The sequence below is a fragment of the Penicillium verhagenii genome (genome assembly GCF_028828195.1).
Source record: "Penicillium verhagenii strain IBT 33310 chromosome Unknown utg000005l_segment0_segment0, whole genome shotgun sequence".
In the NCBI taxonomy this organism is placed as follows: Eukaryota; Fungi; Ascomycota; class Eurotiomycetes; order Eurotiales; family Aspergillaceae; genus Penicillium; species Penicillium verhagenii.
Window position 1 is genome coordinate 933277 of NW_026643169.1, and position 13986 is coordinate 947262.

Here is a 13986-nt window from a genome sequence, read left to right on the forward strand (position 1 = left end):
TTACGTTAAGCTTGGGAGTTTATCTTGTTGCTTTGGTTTTCTTTTCTTTTCCCTTCATTTTTCATTTTTGGGCTTTCTTTTTTTACTTTGAATTGGCTGCTGGACTTTGGGAGCTTGCATGGTGCAAGCTGATCAGCCTATGGGCGTTTTGGTGTATGTTAAAATCCAACCGGATTGGCCGGTCTTTTGGTCTTTTTCAAGGAATTAAATACTCTCCTTTCTGTTATAACAACTTTACAAGTTCATTGACTTTTTTTACAACCTTGAAATTTGAGGCGTTAATAAAGCTAGTAAATTCTTTGATTTTTGTAGATTGGGTATGGTCATAAGAAACTCAGAGAACATCGGCTTCAATGCAGTTCGAAACTTGTAAATAGAATATGCAATATTGTAATGCAAAGTAAGCATAGGGGGAAGAGCCTGTGATAAAAGCATTGGGATCAAATCAGTCCCAAAGCCCCGAACGCAGACACAACCTCTCCATCAACATTAACCAGCCACTCCTCCTGGAAACGCTGAGCGCCGCCACAAGCAAGAATGACCTGCTCTAGACGCTGGCGCACAAAGTCGCGGATCGGGAACCGGTGGACGGCATCAGCTAATTCCCACTCGTTACGGCGAAGATTCTCAGGTGTCTGGAACTCCTCCGAGTTCTCCGGGTTCGCAGTCTCAGAGCCCTTGGGCGCGCTCCAGTACACAAGGTAATCGGAGTTCGGATCCGAGCCACCCTCCGATAACTCGGTGATGAGGTCGGTCCAAATAGTCAGGTAGGACTGGAGATGTTTCAGGATGTATGGGGGAGGTGGCGCAGGGCCAGAAGAAGGGTTGGCAGATTGGTCCTGGAGAGCAAGGAGCTGGGTCAGAGCGAGAGCATGCACCTTCTTCTGGTTCGCACTGCCCATGTTATCGTAGTGCGAGAACCATTCCTCGAGAATCCAGTTCAAGCTCTGCTCCTCGGTGGAGTTTGTAGCGGCTGCGACGGCAGAGGCGAAGATGGTAGGGTTTCCCAGCGCGAGTCGGGCGAGGACAGCCAGGTAATCTGTTTCGATGACGCCGACTACTTCTGTTGCTTTTCGGTTCGGGCCGGAGGTTTGGCTAGCCTCGTAGGCGGTGTATAGACCCTCGAGAAGGGATGGGAGGAATGAGGTTTCGAGAAGAGAGCGTGAGATGATGCTGTATGTGGACTCGCTGCCGCCGTCGACCGCTTCGGCTCCGCGAATGATCATTTCGACGAGGCGGGGAACCACTCCGGTGCGCATCTTTGTTGTGTAGGAAAGAGTTTCTTTCAGGGCGATCAAGAGCGGGTCTCGGATACCATCACGGAGGACCTCCTGAGGAGCGAGGAGGATGTAGTTTTCGATGATGCCGAGGGCCTGGGCGGCACTGTCTGTTCCTTGCTCGATGAGGGGGAATATGGAGGGCATTAAAGCAATAATCTCAGGGGAGGCAGGTGAAGGAGTTTGCATAATGATGGCAGCCCATAGCTCTAGTGCCTCATCTAAGAGGTACATGAATGTTTCCTAAATATTGGCATATGTGAGAAATGGCTGTTGAATCTGAGAGATTCCGGGACAGACTTACAGATTCAGGATTGACGGATCCCTGAATTAACGGGAGAATAAGCGAGTGGTATCGTGAAGATTCTTGCTTGAGGGAATGGATCAAAGAGGAGAGGAGGGTAAGAATAGCTTGCTTCATTAAATGTTCATCTCCGGATTCTTCCCACAACGGCGGTAGTAGCGAGATGATTGCGTCTGAGAAGGGAGCAATCTATGGTCCTTGTTAGTCTCGTGATAGTATCAAGGGTGAATGGGAGACTTACGTTGCTTTCCATGTTCACCACGACTACTCGTACTGTCTCCAACAGACCCATCTTGGTTTCAGAAACTTCAGCTTCCTGGACAAGTGACATAAGACTTCCTAGAATGGCTGGTGCATATGGGATGAAGCCCGCTGAGGTGAACTCGAAGGGTTCGACGATATTGCGGAACTGTCGACCGGCAGTAATGCGGACCACCAAATCATTTAATGGATCATCCTTGTTCAGCAAATGCTGGAAGACTTGGTAGATGGCATCGATATTCAGTTTCTCGTACTGAATGGGCACCCATTGGCCAAGTACCATGGGGATTCGTCTTCTCAGAAGTCTGTACTCAGGATCTTGAATCTGGACTTCAGGAACAACAGTCCCTTCAAGGAAGGTATTGAAGTCCAGACACTGCTCAAGACTGGCCGCAGCTAAGCCGACGGCGGAATACAATGAGTCTTTCAGAATCACATTGCGGTTATCGGTGCCTAGAGATGCAGTTAGCATGCTATTACTCCCAAGACTTCGTGGAATGATACTTACGAGCAAAAGAATGGAACACGTCAAGCAATCGACCAACCAGTAAGCTCTTGAAGTGGATGACGAGGTCAAGGAACAATTTCTCGGAGCACGAGCGGATGGAGAACTCCCAAGCCTCACTGCTAGTTTCCTCCCGCTTTTCCCACTGCTCAGGTTCCGCTTCCCATTCCTCGAAATCAATGTTCCGGAACCTAAAGAATTGCGTAACAAGCAATTCCATAGTGTCCAAGACGAATTTGTCGGTGAATAGTTCTGTCTTGATCCGCTCGACAGCTTGTTTCCTCTCCTCCTTGTCTGCCGGGGTCTGATATTTGAACGTATGTACTGGGTTGAAAGCCATCTTCGCGCACGCTCTGATCAAAAGCAAGGCTCGTAGGCCTGTCTTCTCAGGAAGGGATTGGCCTTCGGTCTCAGCGTCCGCACCAAGGCTAACATACACCTCGCTGAGATTCTGAAGCAAACTCCAGTAGGTCTTGACAAGTTCAATGCTGTGTGTGAAGAGTGCAAAGGATGCTGCGTGGGTCTTGGCCATTTCAACGTGGAGCTTAGAGAGTTGGAGCACATGCTTCCGAATGGCTATTTCGACGAGCTCCGGCAGCTTGCCAGACTCATTCACGAAAGAAAGAAACTTCACGAATTGGTTGTGAGTCAATGTCCAAAATTTCTGAACCTCTTGATCGCGACCAGGGTGCTCGAACCCGGCAATAATCAGGCGTCGGAGAACCTTCAATGAGACTAAACTTTGTTCGATCGCATCCAGTAGCGACGCCTCGTCACCACCCCCGTGCTCCAAAATGGATACCCATGTGTTGACTTTCTCCACGTAAATATTCCCCAGCACATGGAATAGTTCGGGAGAAACGGACTGGAGCTGGGTTCGGGTTCTTTGTAGGCGCGCGGTGGACAGTTCTTTTATGGTTTGGAGAAGGATTAAGAGGGTACGGGGAAGTTGGATCGGGTCGGCGCCAGGTTGGATGGATGATCGCAGGAAGTCAATAATTGTCGCCATAGCGTCGGGCCTGTCGCGGTTAGATCATGATAATCTATCGAGTTGGGGAGGGGCATACCAATCCTGAGGAAATTCGTAGCGGAGAATCTTGGCGATCATCAAAGCATTTTGGAGGGCCAGTGGGCGGGAAGGTTCGGCGATACCCGCCTGCATAGCAGTTGCCTTAATTTTTTCCTTTTCGTCCTTCAAGAGAGCACTTCCATGGGTGTCAGTAGGTTTTATTCGGATCATGCGTTGGGTGGGCCGTCGGGGAACACACTTGGGCGCAGTCTTTCGCCAGTATTTATCGATTCCGTTTTTCAACTGAATAATGGCAAGGTATCGGACTTCGGTCGGCAGTGAATGATCGCAAAATACATCCTATGTATGCTATTTTTAGCTTTTCTGTAAACCCTAAGATCAATCTGAAGGTTGGAGATACCTGAAGCATTGAATGGTATGATCCCTGTCTCTGCCAGTTCTGCAACTGCTCGGTACCTGTCTTAACTTGTTGTTGAGTTGAGCTAGATGCCATTACCAAAGTATTGACTACATTCTGGTAGCTCAATGGGCTTGCCTCGCCCGGCACCTCTATCAGCTGAGACATGAAGCTTTTTTGATCGAGTCAAGGTTGGTCGGAGGGATCAAAACTGGCTAAGGGGCACCGCAAAAGTAGCTGAAGATGACGAACGTTTGAATATTCAGGGGCTTTCCATGTATAAATTCACTGGATGACTTGGAAATGCCCTGTTGACTTTCGAGTTCACGTTCTTTTACAATTAAGCTTGCCCGCGCGCGTCCCCCTCAGCGGGCCCCGGAGCTCGGAGTTTAGATTTCCCGGACTGGAGGAAGCCCTAGGTTAGAACCCTATGTCCGGAATGGGAGCCGCCAACTTATGGTTTTATAGTGGAGACTATATGAAGTCACTAAGGGTCTAGTCGATATCATAGCTGTATATCTTGTTTTTCGAATTTTTTTTTACAACCAGCTCCCCGTTGTTCACTGCGTTCAGCGATTGATTCTTCACAGCATGTTTTTCTTCTATAACCAGATGACATACCTATGATGATATCTCCATGATGCAACCAAATTTCAAATATACTATCTTCAAGTATAAATAGCCTAAGAGAAACCGTACTTCAATTTCAATCCATTCTTCAGTACACTTCTTTTCTCCAAGCATTCGCCTCTCGAAGATTTCTCCAAAAGCTACTTTCAACCGTTTTTGATTTTCTACTTGCAAAACCAATAAATAATTTCCAAAATGGCACCCAATGTTGAAGATTTGCGCAAGGCCGCGTTCGACGCCGAGAAGGATCTCAACTCCTACCAAGCCAAGCAGGGTCTTGGAAAAAAGAGTGATTCCAGTAAGCTCAATACCCGTGGCTTTATGACAGGCAAAATTTTAAGTCCTGGTGTTCAACGTTAACAAATTCAGCTCTTGAGTCTGGAGTCGATGAAATGGCCAACAAACGCTTTGCCGACGCCGGAGCTAGTCTAAAGTATGGCCCTGGTGCAACCGCCTCCGGCAGTGACCACCGTAAGGTTCCTGAGGATGAGGGTGGTACTCGCGATGACCGGGGAAGGTAAGAAATCCCGAGACAACCTTTACCTATCAGCCGTTCGGGTGTTAACATAGCCGTTCCTCTTTCTAGACTTCCCGAAGCTGGTCAATTCAATGGATCTGGTGGCCCCGAAGATAACGTCAAGATCGACTCTGAGAACCGACCAGGAGATCAGAATGCACTGAACCTGCAGGATATGAAGCAGCGTGGAATCTCGAAGTGAAGCCCTGAACATTGAATAGAGTCGCATTGTACTGTAAAATGTATACAAGTGTTTGAAATCCGTTATGTATAATAATGCTACCAATACTTTCAGTCAGTTTCTTGCGCTTCTCAATTTTAAGTGAATTGACAAAGATCAATTATCATCCTTAAGAATTCATGTTCAGGAAAAGCTTAGTAGCACTTAAAAAAACATTGTCACTTACTGTTATAGTCTCCAGCATTTCAATTTTCTAACATAGGAAAATTTCTGGGAAACTTCACGTCGAAAGTGAAACCTGGCCTAAGTTCTCAAAATAGCCTGTTTTCTTCTTATAATTTAAGTGATGAACTTCTCAGTTGATTAGATTACAAGTTGCAGTGCGGGTCGCTTTCCGGGACGGACCGCTGGATCCTAGCATTCCACTATTAGTCAACCACTACGAGTACTTACAAGATAAATACCAATTATTAGGCTGTGGGGTATCACCACGAAGCTGTCTCTTCTGTTGCTTTCTCCCCGGATGACCAAATAGTGGGTAACATGATGGGCCGGTGTTGATTCTTGGCTTTCGGGCACATAAGCTGATGTAGGTAATAGCCATCTTTTTATCAACATTTGCATTCTCCAAATCTGTTCATGGATATCATTGGTGGTCAAAGGATGATGAAGATCAAGTTCGTATCGAATGTCGTCCTGAAGTCCAAATGTCTCAGAAGAATAAGGCCCCCCACTTTGTCTGGTGGCGGTCTACTATTTTTCGCGGCGCCGCCACCAAGCAGGGCCTCCCATCGCATATCCGCTATGACGAAGATACTGTAGTTTGTGTTCGAACTGATTGATCATATATGCAGATTCTAAGTCTGTAAGTCCCTTTCTTATCCGCTTGCATCCGTCCCAGTTGATCCGTCCAGTATAAAATCCGGGCAGGATCACCGACAGGATCTCAAACACGACTAATTCCCTACCCCGCAACTTGGCTTACAAGTAGCTTATTTGTCCCCTCTAGCCTTTTCTGCTTCATTTTTTATCCTACTTTCTCCTCGTAATTCAACCATGGCTGAAACTATTAAAGAATTGCAGCCGATCGAGACTCGGCTGTTCATTAACGGCGAGGTAAGTTTGTCCTCCACAGTTCCACCCAGGAAAGCGGCCACATTTTGGCCCCAAGCATCTGTATCTTGGACTGATAACCCCACCAGCTCCGTGAATCTTCAACCGGCAAGACATTCGACATCATCTACTCCTACACCCAAGATCTTGTTGCAAAGGGTATGTTCATACTTCTCCCAACTTACCTTAAAAGCTATCAAACATCATCAAACTAACAGCATGAAACCACACAGTCCATGAAGCAGACGTCCAGGATGTCAACGACGCCGTAGATGCTGCCGAAGCGGCCTTCCCCGCCTGGAGAGATCTAGGAGTGCAGGGACGCGGCGAGCATCTACGCAAGCTCTCCGATCTCATCCGCGAAGCTATCCCCAAACTAGGCAAACTTGAGACCCTGAGCATCGGTCGCCCAGTCTCCATTTTCCCAGATGCAGAATTAGCCGCAGATTATTTCAGATACTATGCCGACTATGCCTGGACCGTGCAGGGCACGGCCAGTACTAATACCCCCGGAACCTTCAAGATGACGGTCAAGGAGCCGTTTGGCGTGGTGGGACTGATTATCCCCTGGAACTTCCCGTTGGTGAACTTCGCTGGGAAGGTAGCGCCTGCTATCGCTGCTGGTAATACCGTTGTGCTGAAGAGCAGTGAGAAGGCTCCGTTGACTGTGAGTATATCTCACGCCGTACATATCAAAACAACTTGGCTCTCGAAATCTCTAATCTCGTTTTCTGCTTCTTTCTAGTCGCTTTACATGGCCAAATTGATCCAAGAAGCCGGGTTCCCTCCAGGAGTCATCAATATTATCTCAGGACACGGCGCCCCAGCCGGCTCAGCCCTGACCGAGCACATGAAAGTCCGGGCCATCAGCTTCACCGGCTCCTCGCTCACAGGCCAAAAGATCCACGCGGCCGCAGCAAAGAGCAACATGAAGTCAGTCCACACCGAGCTGGGCGGAAAATCGCCCGCCATCGTCTTCGAAGACGCAGACCTGCAATCCGCCGCCGGGCAAACCATGTTCGGCATCCAGTTCAACAGCGGACAGGTCTGTACCGCCAACTCGCGGATCTACGTGCACGAGTCCATCAAGGAGAAGTTCACGGAGAGTTTCAAGGCCATGTTTGCCAGTGTCAAGATGGGCGATCCGCTTGATCCTACGACGCAGCACGGCCCGCAGATCGATTATCTGCAGTACAACCGCATCAAAGAGTATCTTGGTCTTGGCGAGAAGGAGGGTAAGTTGACGATGGGTGGGGATGCGAAAGATGGGTTCTTTGTGAATCCGACTGTTTTTGAGGATCTCTCGGAGGATTCGCGAGTGATGAAAGAGGAGATCTTTGGGCCTGTTGTGGCTATTCAGACTTTCAAGACGGAGGAGGAGGTTGTCAAGAAGGCTAATGATACGGAGTTTGGGCTGTATGCGTCGGTCTTTACGAAGGATCTTGATCGGGCGATTCGTTTGTCCAAGGCTTTGCAGGCGGGTACTGTTGGAGTTAACTGCACTGCTCCGACTGGTGCGAAGGATGCTGCTTTTGGCGGCTACAAGATGAGTGGAAGTGGAAGGGAGGGTCTTTTGTACAGCATTGAGAACTTCCTCCAGACGAAGACGATTGTCATCAAATCGACTTGATGATGTATTTGGTCATAATATTATATTCATTTTCGGGAATGCAGCGCTACAATTATTTTTGTCAATTCGTAATTTCATAATCTCATGATTTCATTTTGAGTCGTAGCTACTAGCACCTTGCGTCACACCACACGAAGGAAGATCAGCCCATAAAAAATAACAAAATACCTCGGATAAACCAGCCACGAAACACTGATAGATATGCAGAAAGCAACAATAACCATCCATATTTGCTGGGCAAAATATTACCCATGAAAACTGATAAAAGCGAAATAGCCTACAGGAAGTAGGCAAGGGCGGCCACGAAGGCCCCAGTCAGAGAAGCCGAGCCGGGTAGAACGACAGTGGCAGCACCCTTGGAGCCACTGGCCTTGGCCGCAGTGCTGGTGCTCGAGGAGGTGATATCTACCTTCTTACCATCCACCTTGCGAGTGGCAGTGACATTGACGTTGTATTCGGCCTTCTCATCCCATGGGAAAGGGAAGGTGTAGTTGTGGCTAGGCTTGGTACCATTGAAGTTCTTCTTGACAATGTCCAAGATACCATGACCAGCAGAGCAATCACCCTCAGTCGCAGGGTTAGGCCAATCAGCTGAGAACTTGGAGTATGTGTTGTCCGAGAAAGGGCCAGGGTTTGTGTTGTTGAGACGCAGGCGTTCAATCTCCACATCGTAGTTCACATAACCAGTCTTGTCGGCCACCAGCTTGAAGATATTGGCTCCACAGTCCCAGCGACCCAGAGATGGAAGACCCCAGTTGGCAGAAACTGTAGCAATGGTGGAGTAGTGGGTGTAGAAGGTGTCATCCTTGGTGCCCCTGAGTTCGTCGGGAATACCACCACCAACCAGAACACTGAAGATGCGGTTGCGCTTGGTGTAAGTGTGGTCCTCGTCGTAGGTCAAGAGGACGACAGTGTTATCGCTGAAGTACTTGTCCAACAGCAGGCGCTCCATCCACATTCGCTCCCAAGTTGCACCAAAAGTAACATTGGTATCGTGCGCATCATTTGTCATGTTGGGTGTGATGAAGGCCCACTGGGGAAGCTTCTTGTTCTTCAAATCATCTTCAAAGTTGGTGAAGTTCTTGATTTGGCGGGTACGGGTATCGTTCGAAGTGATAGAGTTGTAGAGAACCAGGGGGTTGTGCTTGCGAACATAGTCCGGGTTGTAGGTCTGCTGGTTTGAGTAGTTGTATCCCTGGTATCCAGGGTAGGGCAGGTGCTCCTGAAAAACTCTTGTTAGTAGTGAAGCAGGGTAGGAGAGCGGTTTATTTTTGCTTGCCTGGTACTCAGCCCAAGAGATAGACTTGGTGTCAAGCAGATCAGCAACGGTGGAGACATTGGCCGGAACTTGGTGGAAATCGTCATTGTCCATGCCAAAGGTGTCACCACCAGCTGAAGCACAGTAGTTGGGCTCCGAGGGGTGAGCAACAGCATAGAAGTTGGTACTGGACACAACACTCAGTAATGAAAACAAAACAAGAAAGAGAAAATAGAGATTTTCACTGACAGCAGAATACCCTGTTTGGCGAAGAACTCTTGGTTCTCATCTACTAAGGAGTCCTCCCAATCCTGGAGTGAGGTATCAGTTATGCTCATTCTTTGAGGGATCCAAATTGACACTTACGATATTCTCCAACCACACCTGGTAGAAGCGATCAAAAACAAGACCCTTGACATTAGAAGTGGAGACCTCGGGCAGGGTGGTCGCCTGAGCCTTCAAGATATCAGACTTGTCAGGCTCCGAGACGGTTGCCACACCAGCGAGAGCCAGAGTGGCAGCGGCCAGCAAAAATATCAAGAGAGAGAATTTCATCATTGCGAGGAGCTAGTTTTGTTTGAACGAATGTTGTTAGTAGAAGTGAAGAGAAGAGGAGGAGGAGAAAGAGAAAAAGAGAGTTAGTATTCAAAGTCAAAAAGAGAAGGAAAGGAAGAGTGAAGTAAACAACTCTGTCACGGAGCACAATATTCACAGCGCACGTGTCAGAGAGGCCTGATACCTGTATCAATACTTTGGAAAAAGAAACTTCAAGGTCTCAGGCTCGGGATTACAACAGTATTTACTATTACAATTACGGAGATGGGTCGGGGGACAAAAATACTCCTTGTACTCCCCGGATTCATGATATTGAAGTTACGGAGTATATACATGTAGTGATCAAACGCTCGTCACACAAAGCACGATGTCAAAGCAGGGGGTCTGATTGGCTCCCCCACAGTTTTTAACCATGGCTTATAAGACTGGCGTGCCAAGATAGCGGAGCGGAATCACGAGATCTCTTGGCAGTTAGGATTTCAGGCTGTAAAAAAATATTGTCAAAAAGAATGGTCCCAGAGGGGGTCGAACCCTCGACATTCGCGTTATTAGCACGACGCTCTAACCAACTGAGCTATGGAACCAATTGATGCAGGAAAGTCAAATCCTTGGTTATATAAAGTTAAACCAATAATAAGCTGCGAGTCAATCATGCATTAGTAATGCCTGAGGTGTAAATCAGATGCATCATACCCAATTTCTGTAACCATTAAGACCATTGCTACTTTACTCATACTTCATTTTTGCGACCCCATACAACCCAATAACAGCCCCAGTCAACGGAAACAGCGCTCGATATAGATTCAAATTTGTCCACCTCTTCAACAGCTCAGGAACCTCGGCATCTTCTTTGGCGCGTCTCGCCTTCTCCTGGTCACCCACGACCGTCCCCTTCGCCACCGACACATCATCCCGCGTTGCAATCGCCGTCAATCGATCATTCGTGCTCTTCATTACCGTCGATGTCCAGACAACGATCCCCATTGTCGCAGTAATCGCCGTCACATAGCATCCGGTCCAACTGCCACCCATAATACCTGAGTCCGGTGCCACTGTGTCTCTCAAGACCCAAGCAAGATATCCGTTCGCAACCGAAGCACCCAGCGCGATTACAGGCAAGGTTCTTTTCCCCCGCTCGTAGATATCTAGCCATTGGTGCGCGAGGTGTGGAATCGGGGTGCCCGGTCCTTGCTGCGAAAGTATGGTGACTGAGGACGGCTGACGCGGTGGTAGGGTGAGGTTGGGGATGCTCAAAACAGAGAGCGTCATCATACCACCTGTAATTCAGATGCAAGTTCTTGTTAGTTTTTCAACTGTAGATTCCCAGTGGGCGGATTCACCTGCTGCAACGCCGCAGCCGAGCGTGCCGATCATCTGAGCCACTAGGATATCTGTGCTCATTTTGATTTCTGGGTGTCAACAAGAGGCTTTGTCCAGTAAGTTTCTTATTCTGTGTGGCTGTATAGTTCGGTTTAAGGAATTTAGGGGATTAAATGGAAACTCCAGTCGCAAAGCTTGAAATGTCATGGATCGTATCCGATTTGGAGTTTGATTGTCGATGACGTTTGTCAGCGTCAATAGAGTGGTACTTCCGGGCATTCTCCTCGAAAATACGAAAGTCCTTGAATGCACTGCTACATTCCAGATGTCTATCAGCACATGTGTACTTAGTATTTATTCTCTTGTTGCAAAACTGGTGCTGAGCATCAGTTGATTGATGTGTATTCTATTCAATGTTCGAATTTTTGTTTCAACATTGTACATACCAAGCAGATATACATATATTTAGGCTGTGCATTGACTACCAACATTGCATGTGGAAGCACTGTGCTTAATACTCAAGCCAATGTTCACAACGTTTTAAAGTATCCATCCACCTGTGCAGCTCCTAAATATTATAATTCCAAGATTCAGATCTCTCTCTCATCTATTGATGGCACAGCCAACAATGATAAGCTTACTGTAATCGACAGTCCCCGCAACGGATCATGAACCGAGCGGGAGCGAGGTAATAGGCGCAACTCCGAGATCTGAAATCCGTCAGCAATGAGTGGTCAACTCCCAGCCAACGCGGGGTCCACCGGATCGGACTGAAGTGCGAACCCCACATATAATGACAGATTCAACAGAACAGCAACACAACTGGCGGTGACAATAATTATTTCTCCAGTTCTCCAAACTTTCTTGGATTTGTCTTAAGTGCTGGTCATTCAAAACATTGAAATCACCATGGATTCCTCAGAACCGACCGTGTCGGAGCCAAAATATATCAATTTCCCTTGTCTACCTCCGGACGCCAAACACCCAGATGGTTCCCCCGCACTGAACCGGTGGTCATCGGCCATCACAAAGGGTCATGATTTCCCGGGCGCAAGAGTCTGTCTATAGATCAATTACTCTTTTGTACAATGCTGACATAGTATATAGGCTATGCTTTTCGCGGCTGGTGTCCCAGACAAGGAAGCGATGGCCAAGGCCCCGCATGTGGGAATTGCGTCCGTTTGGTGGGAGGGTAATCCATGCAATATGCATTTGATGGATTTGGGAAAAACTGTGAAGAAAGCTGTGGTGGAGAAGGGCATGCTCGGGTGGCAGTATAACACCATTGGTGTCTCAGATGCAATTACCATGGGCAACGATGGTAAGTCATTATATGATTGCACAAGAGCTACCATAAGGTGGAGTTATATCTAGAGATAATGATTGTTTTACTGACAAAATAAACTTCTTAAGGCATGAGATTCTCCCTCCAAACTCGAGAAGTTATCGCGGATAGCGTGGAGACTGTCACCTGTGCTCAGGCTCACGATGCCTGTATCGCTATTCCCGGCTGCGATAAAAACATGCCCGGTGTGGTCATGGCCATGGCGCGTCATAACCGCCCATCAATCATGATCTACGGTGGTACCATAAATATCGGATACTCAAAGACCCTCCGAAAACCTATCAACGTCTCAACCTGCTTTGAGGCGGCTGGTGCATATGCATACGATAGCCTCAAGCAGCCCGACGACGGCGGCGACACTAGCAAGACCAAGGATGAGATCATGGATGACCTCGAGAGGCACGCTTGTCCTACCGCCGGTGCATGTGGCGGTATGTTCACCGCAAACACCATGGCCACCGCCATCGAGTCTATGGGTCTGTCTTTGCCCGGATCATCGTCTACCCCCGCTTCATCCCCCACAAAGATGCGCGAGTGTGTGCGTGTTGCCGATGCTATCAAGGTCTGCATGGAGAAGAACATTCGGCCACGCGATTTGCTCACCAAGCGAGCTTTCGACAATGCTCTGGTGATGACCATGGCTCTGGGTGGTAGCACCAACGGTGTCCTACATTTCCTGGCCATGGCCCGCACAGCGGAAATTGACTTGACTTTGGACGATATCCAGCGTGTCAGCAACAAGATCCCCTTTATTGCCGATCTGTCGCCCAGTGGCAAGTACTATATGGCGGACCTTTACGAGATCGGCGGCATTCCGTCCGTGCAGAAGCTGCTGATCGCAGCGGGTCTATTGGATGGCGATATCCCCACCGTGACTGGCAAGACTCTAGCCGAAAATGTGGCATCTTGGCCCTCACTTCCCCAGGAACAGACTCTCATTCGTCCGTTGTCGAATCCTATCAAGGCGACGGGTCATCTTCAGATTCTGCGTGGCAATCTCGCACCTGGCGGTGCGGTCGCCAAGATTACTGGTAAAGAGGGTCTCCGGTTCACAGGAAAGGCTCGCGTTTTCAACAAGGAGCATGAGCTTAATGAGGCCCTGGACGAAGGCCGTATTCCCCGCGGTGAGAATCTGGTTTTGATTGTTCGCTATGAAGGTCCCAAGGGTGGACCTGGCATGCCGGAGCAGCTGAAGGCCAGTGCCGCACTCATGGGCGCTAAATTGAACAACATTGCACTTATCACGGATGGACGTTACTCTGGTGCGAGCCACGGATTCATTGTTGGTCACATTACACCCGAGGCTGCCGTTGGCGGTCCCATTGGCCTTGTCAAAGACGGAGATGTTATTACTATCGATGCGGACACTAATGAGTTGTCAATGGCTGTATCTGACGAGGAGCTTCAGGAGCGCCGTCGGCAGTGGACTCCACCCGTGCCCCAGATTACTCGGGGTGTGTTGGCCAAATATGCACGCCTGGTGGGCGACGCTTCTCATGGCGCCATGACAGATCTATTCTAGGTTGTTTTTTTTTTTGCTTATAAAATATAAAGAAATTGAGATTCTGAATATCAAAAGTTGTTTGCTGATTTGTCCACGTCGCAACAATATGCTATCTTATCCCGCTTACCTGGCCGTCGGAGCTGCGTCTTACTTAGCCCA

At 48.4% G+C, this 13986-nt stretch overlaps 6 protein-coding genes across 6 annotated transcripts; 3 read left to right on the forward strand and 3 right to left on the reverse strand.

The window, feature by feature from the left end:
* Positions 1-440: 440 nt before the first annotated feature.
* N7466_003926 (putative importin 11) lies at positions 441-3942 on the reverse strand (the record flags this gene model as incomplete). Its single annotated transcript, XM_057163323.1, has 6 exons — positions 441-1520; positions 1582-1770; positions 1823-2295; positions 2351-3366; positions 3415-3716; positions 3778-3942. 6 exons carry the CDS (start codon positions 3940-3942, stop codon positions 441-443), a joined length of 3225 nt encoding a protein of 1074 aa, XP_057022004.1.
* A 657-nt stretch (positions 3943-4599) lies between these two features.
* Positions 4600-5123, forward strand: N7466_003927 (uncharacterized protein; the record flags this gene model as incomplete). Its single annotated transcript, XM_057163324.1, has 3 exons — positions 4600-4702; positions 4774-4921; positions 4991-5123. The coding sequence occupies 3 exons, from the start codon at positions 4600-4602 to the stop codon at positions 5121-5123; spliced, it is 384 nt and encodes a 127-aa protein (XP_057022005.1).
* Positions 5124-6158: 1035 nt separating this feature from the next.
* On the forward strand, positions 6159-7845 carry N7466_003928 (aldehyde dehydrogenase family protein; the record flags this gene model as incomplete). The annotated part of the gene is made up of 4 exons (XM_057163325.1): positions 6159-6218; positions 6305-6374; positions 6449-6882; positions 6961-7845. The coding sequence occupies 4 exons, from the start codon at positions 6159-6161 to the stop codon at positions 7843-7845; spliced, it is 1449 nt and encodes a 482-aa protein (XP_057022006.1).
* A 277-nt stretch (positions 7846-8122) lies between these two features.
* Positions 8123-9661, reverse strand: N7466_003929 (acid phosphatase PHOa; the record flags this gene model as incomplete). The annotated part of the gene is made up of 3 exons (XM_057163326.1): positions 8123-9290; positions 9353-9414; positions 9470-9661. 3 exons carry the CDS (start codon positions 9659-9661, stop codon positions 8123-8125), a joined length of 1422 nt encoding a protein of 473 aa, XP_057022007.1.
* A 723-nt stretch (positions 9662-10384) lies between these two features.
* On the reverse strand, positions 10385-11059 carry N7466_003930 (anthrone oxygenase family protein; the record flags this gene model as incomplete). The annotated part of the gene is made up of 2 exons (XM_057163327.1): positions 10385-10935; positions 10999-11059. 2 exons carry the CDS (start codon positions 11057-11059, stop codon positions 10385-10387), a joined length of 612 nt encoding a protein of 203 aa, XP_057022008.1.
* Positions 11060-11887: 828 nt separating this feature from the next.
* On the forward strand, positions 11888-13845 carry ilv3B (putative mitochondrial dihydroxy acid dehydratase; the record flags this gene model as incomplete). The annotated part of the gene is made up of 3 exons (XM_057163328.1): positions 11888-12034; positions 12086-12299; positions 12392-13845. 3 exons carry the CDS (start codon positions 11888-11890, stop codon positions 13843-13845), a joined length of 1815 nt encoding a protein of 604 aa, XP_057022009.1.
* Between the last annotated feature and the right edge of the window lie 141 nt (positions 13846-13986).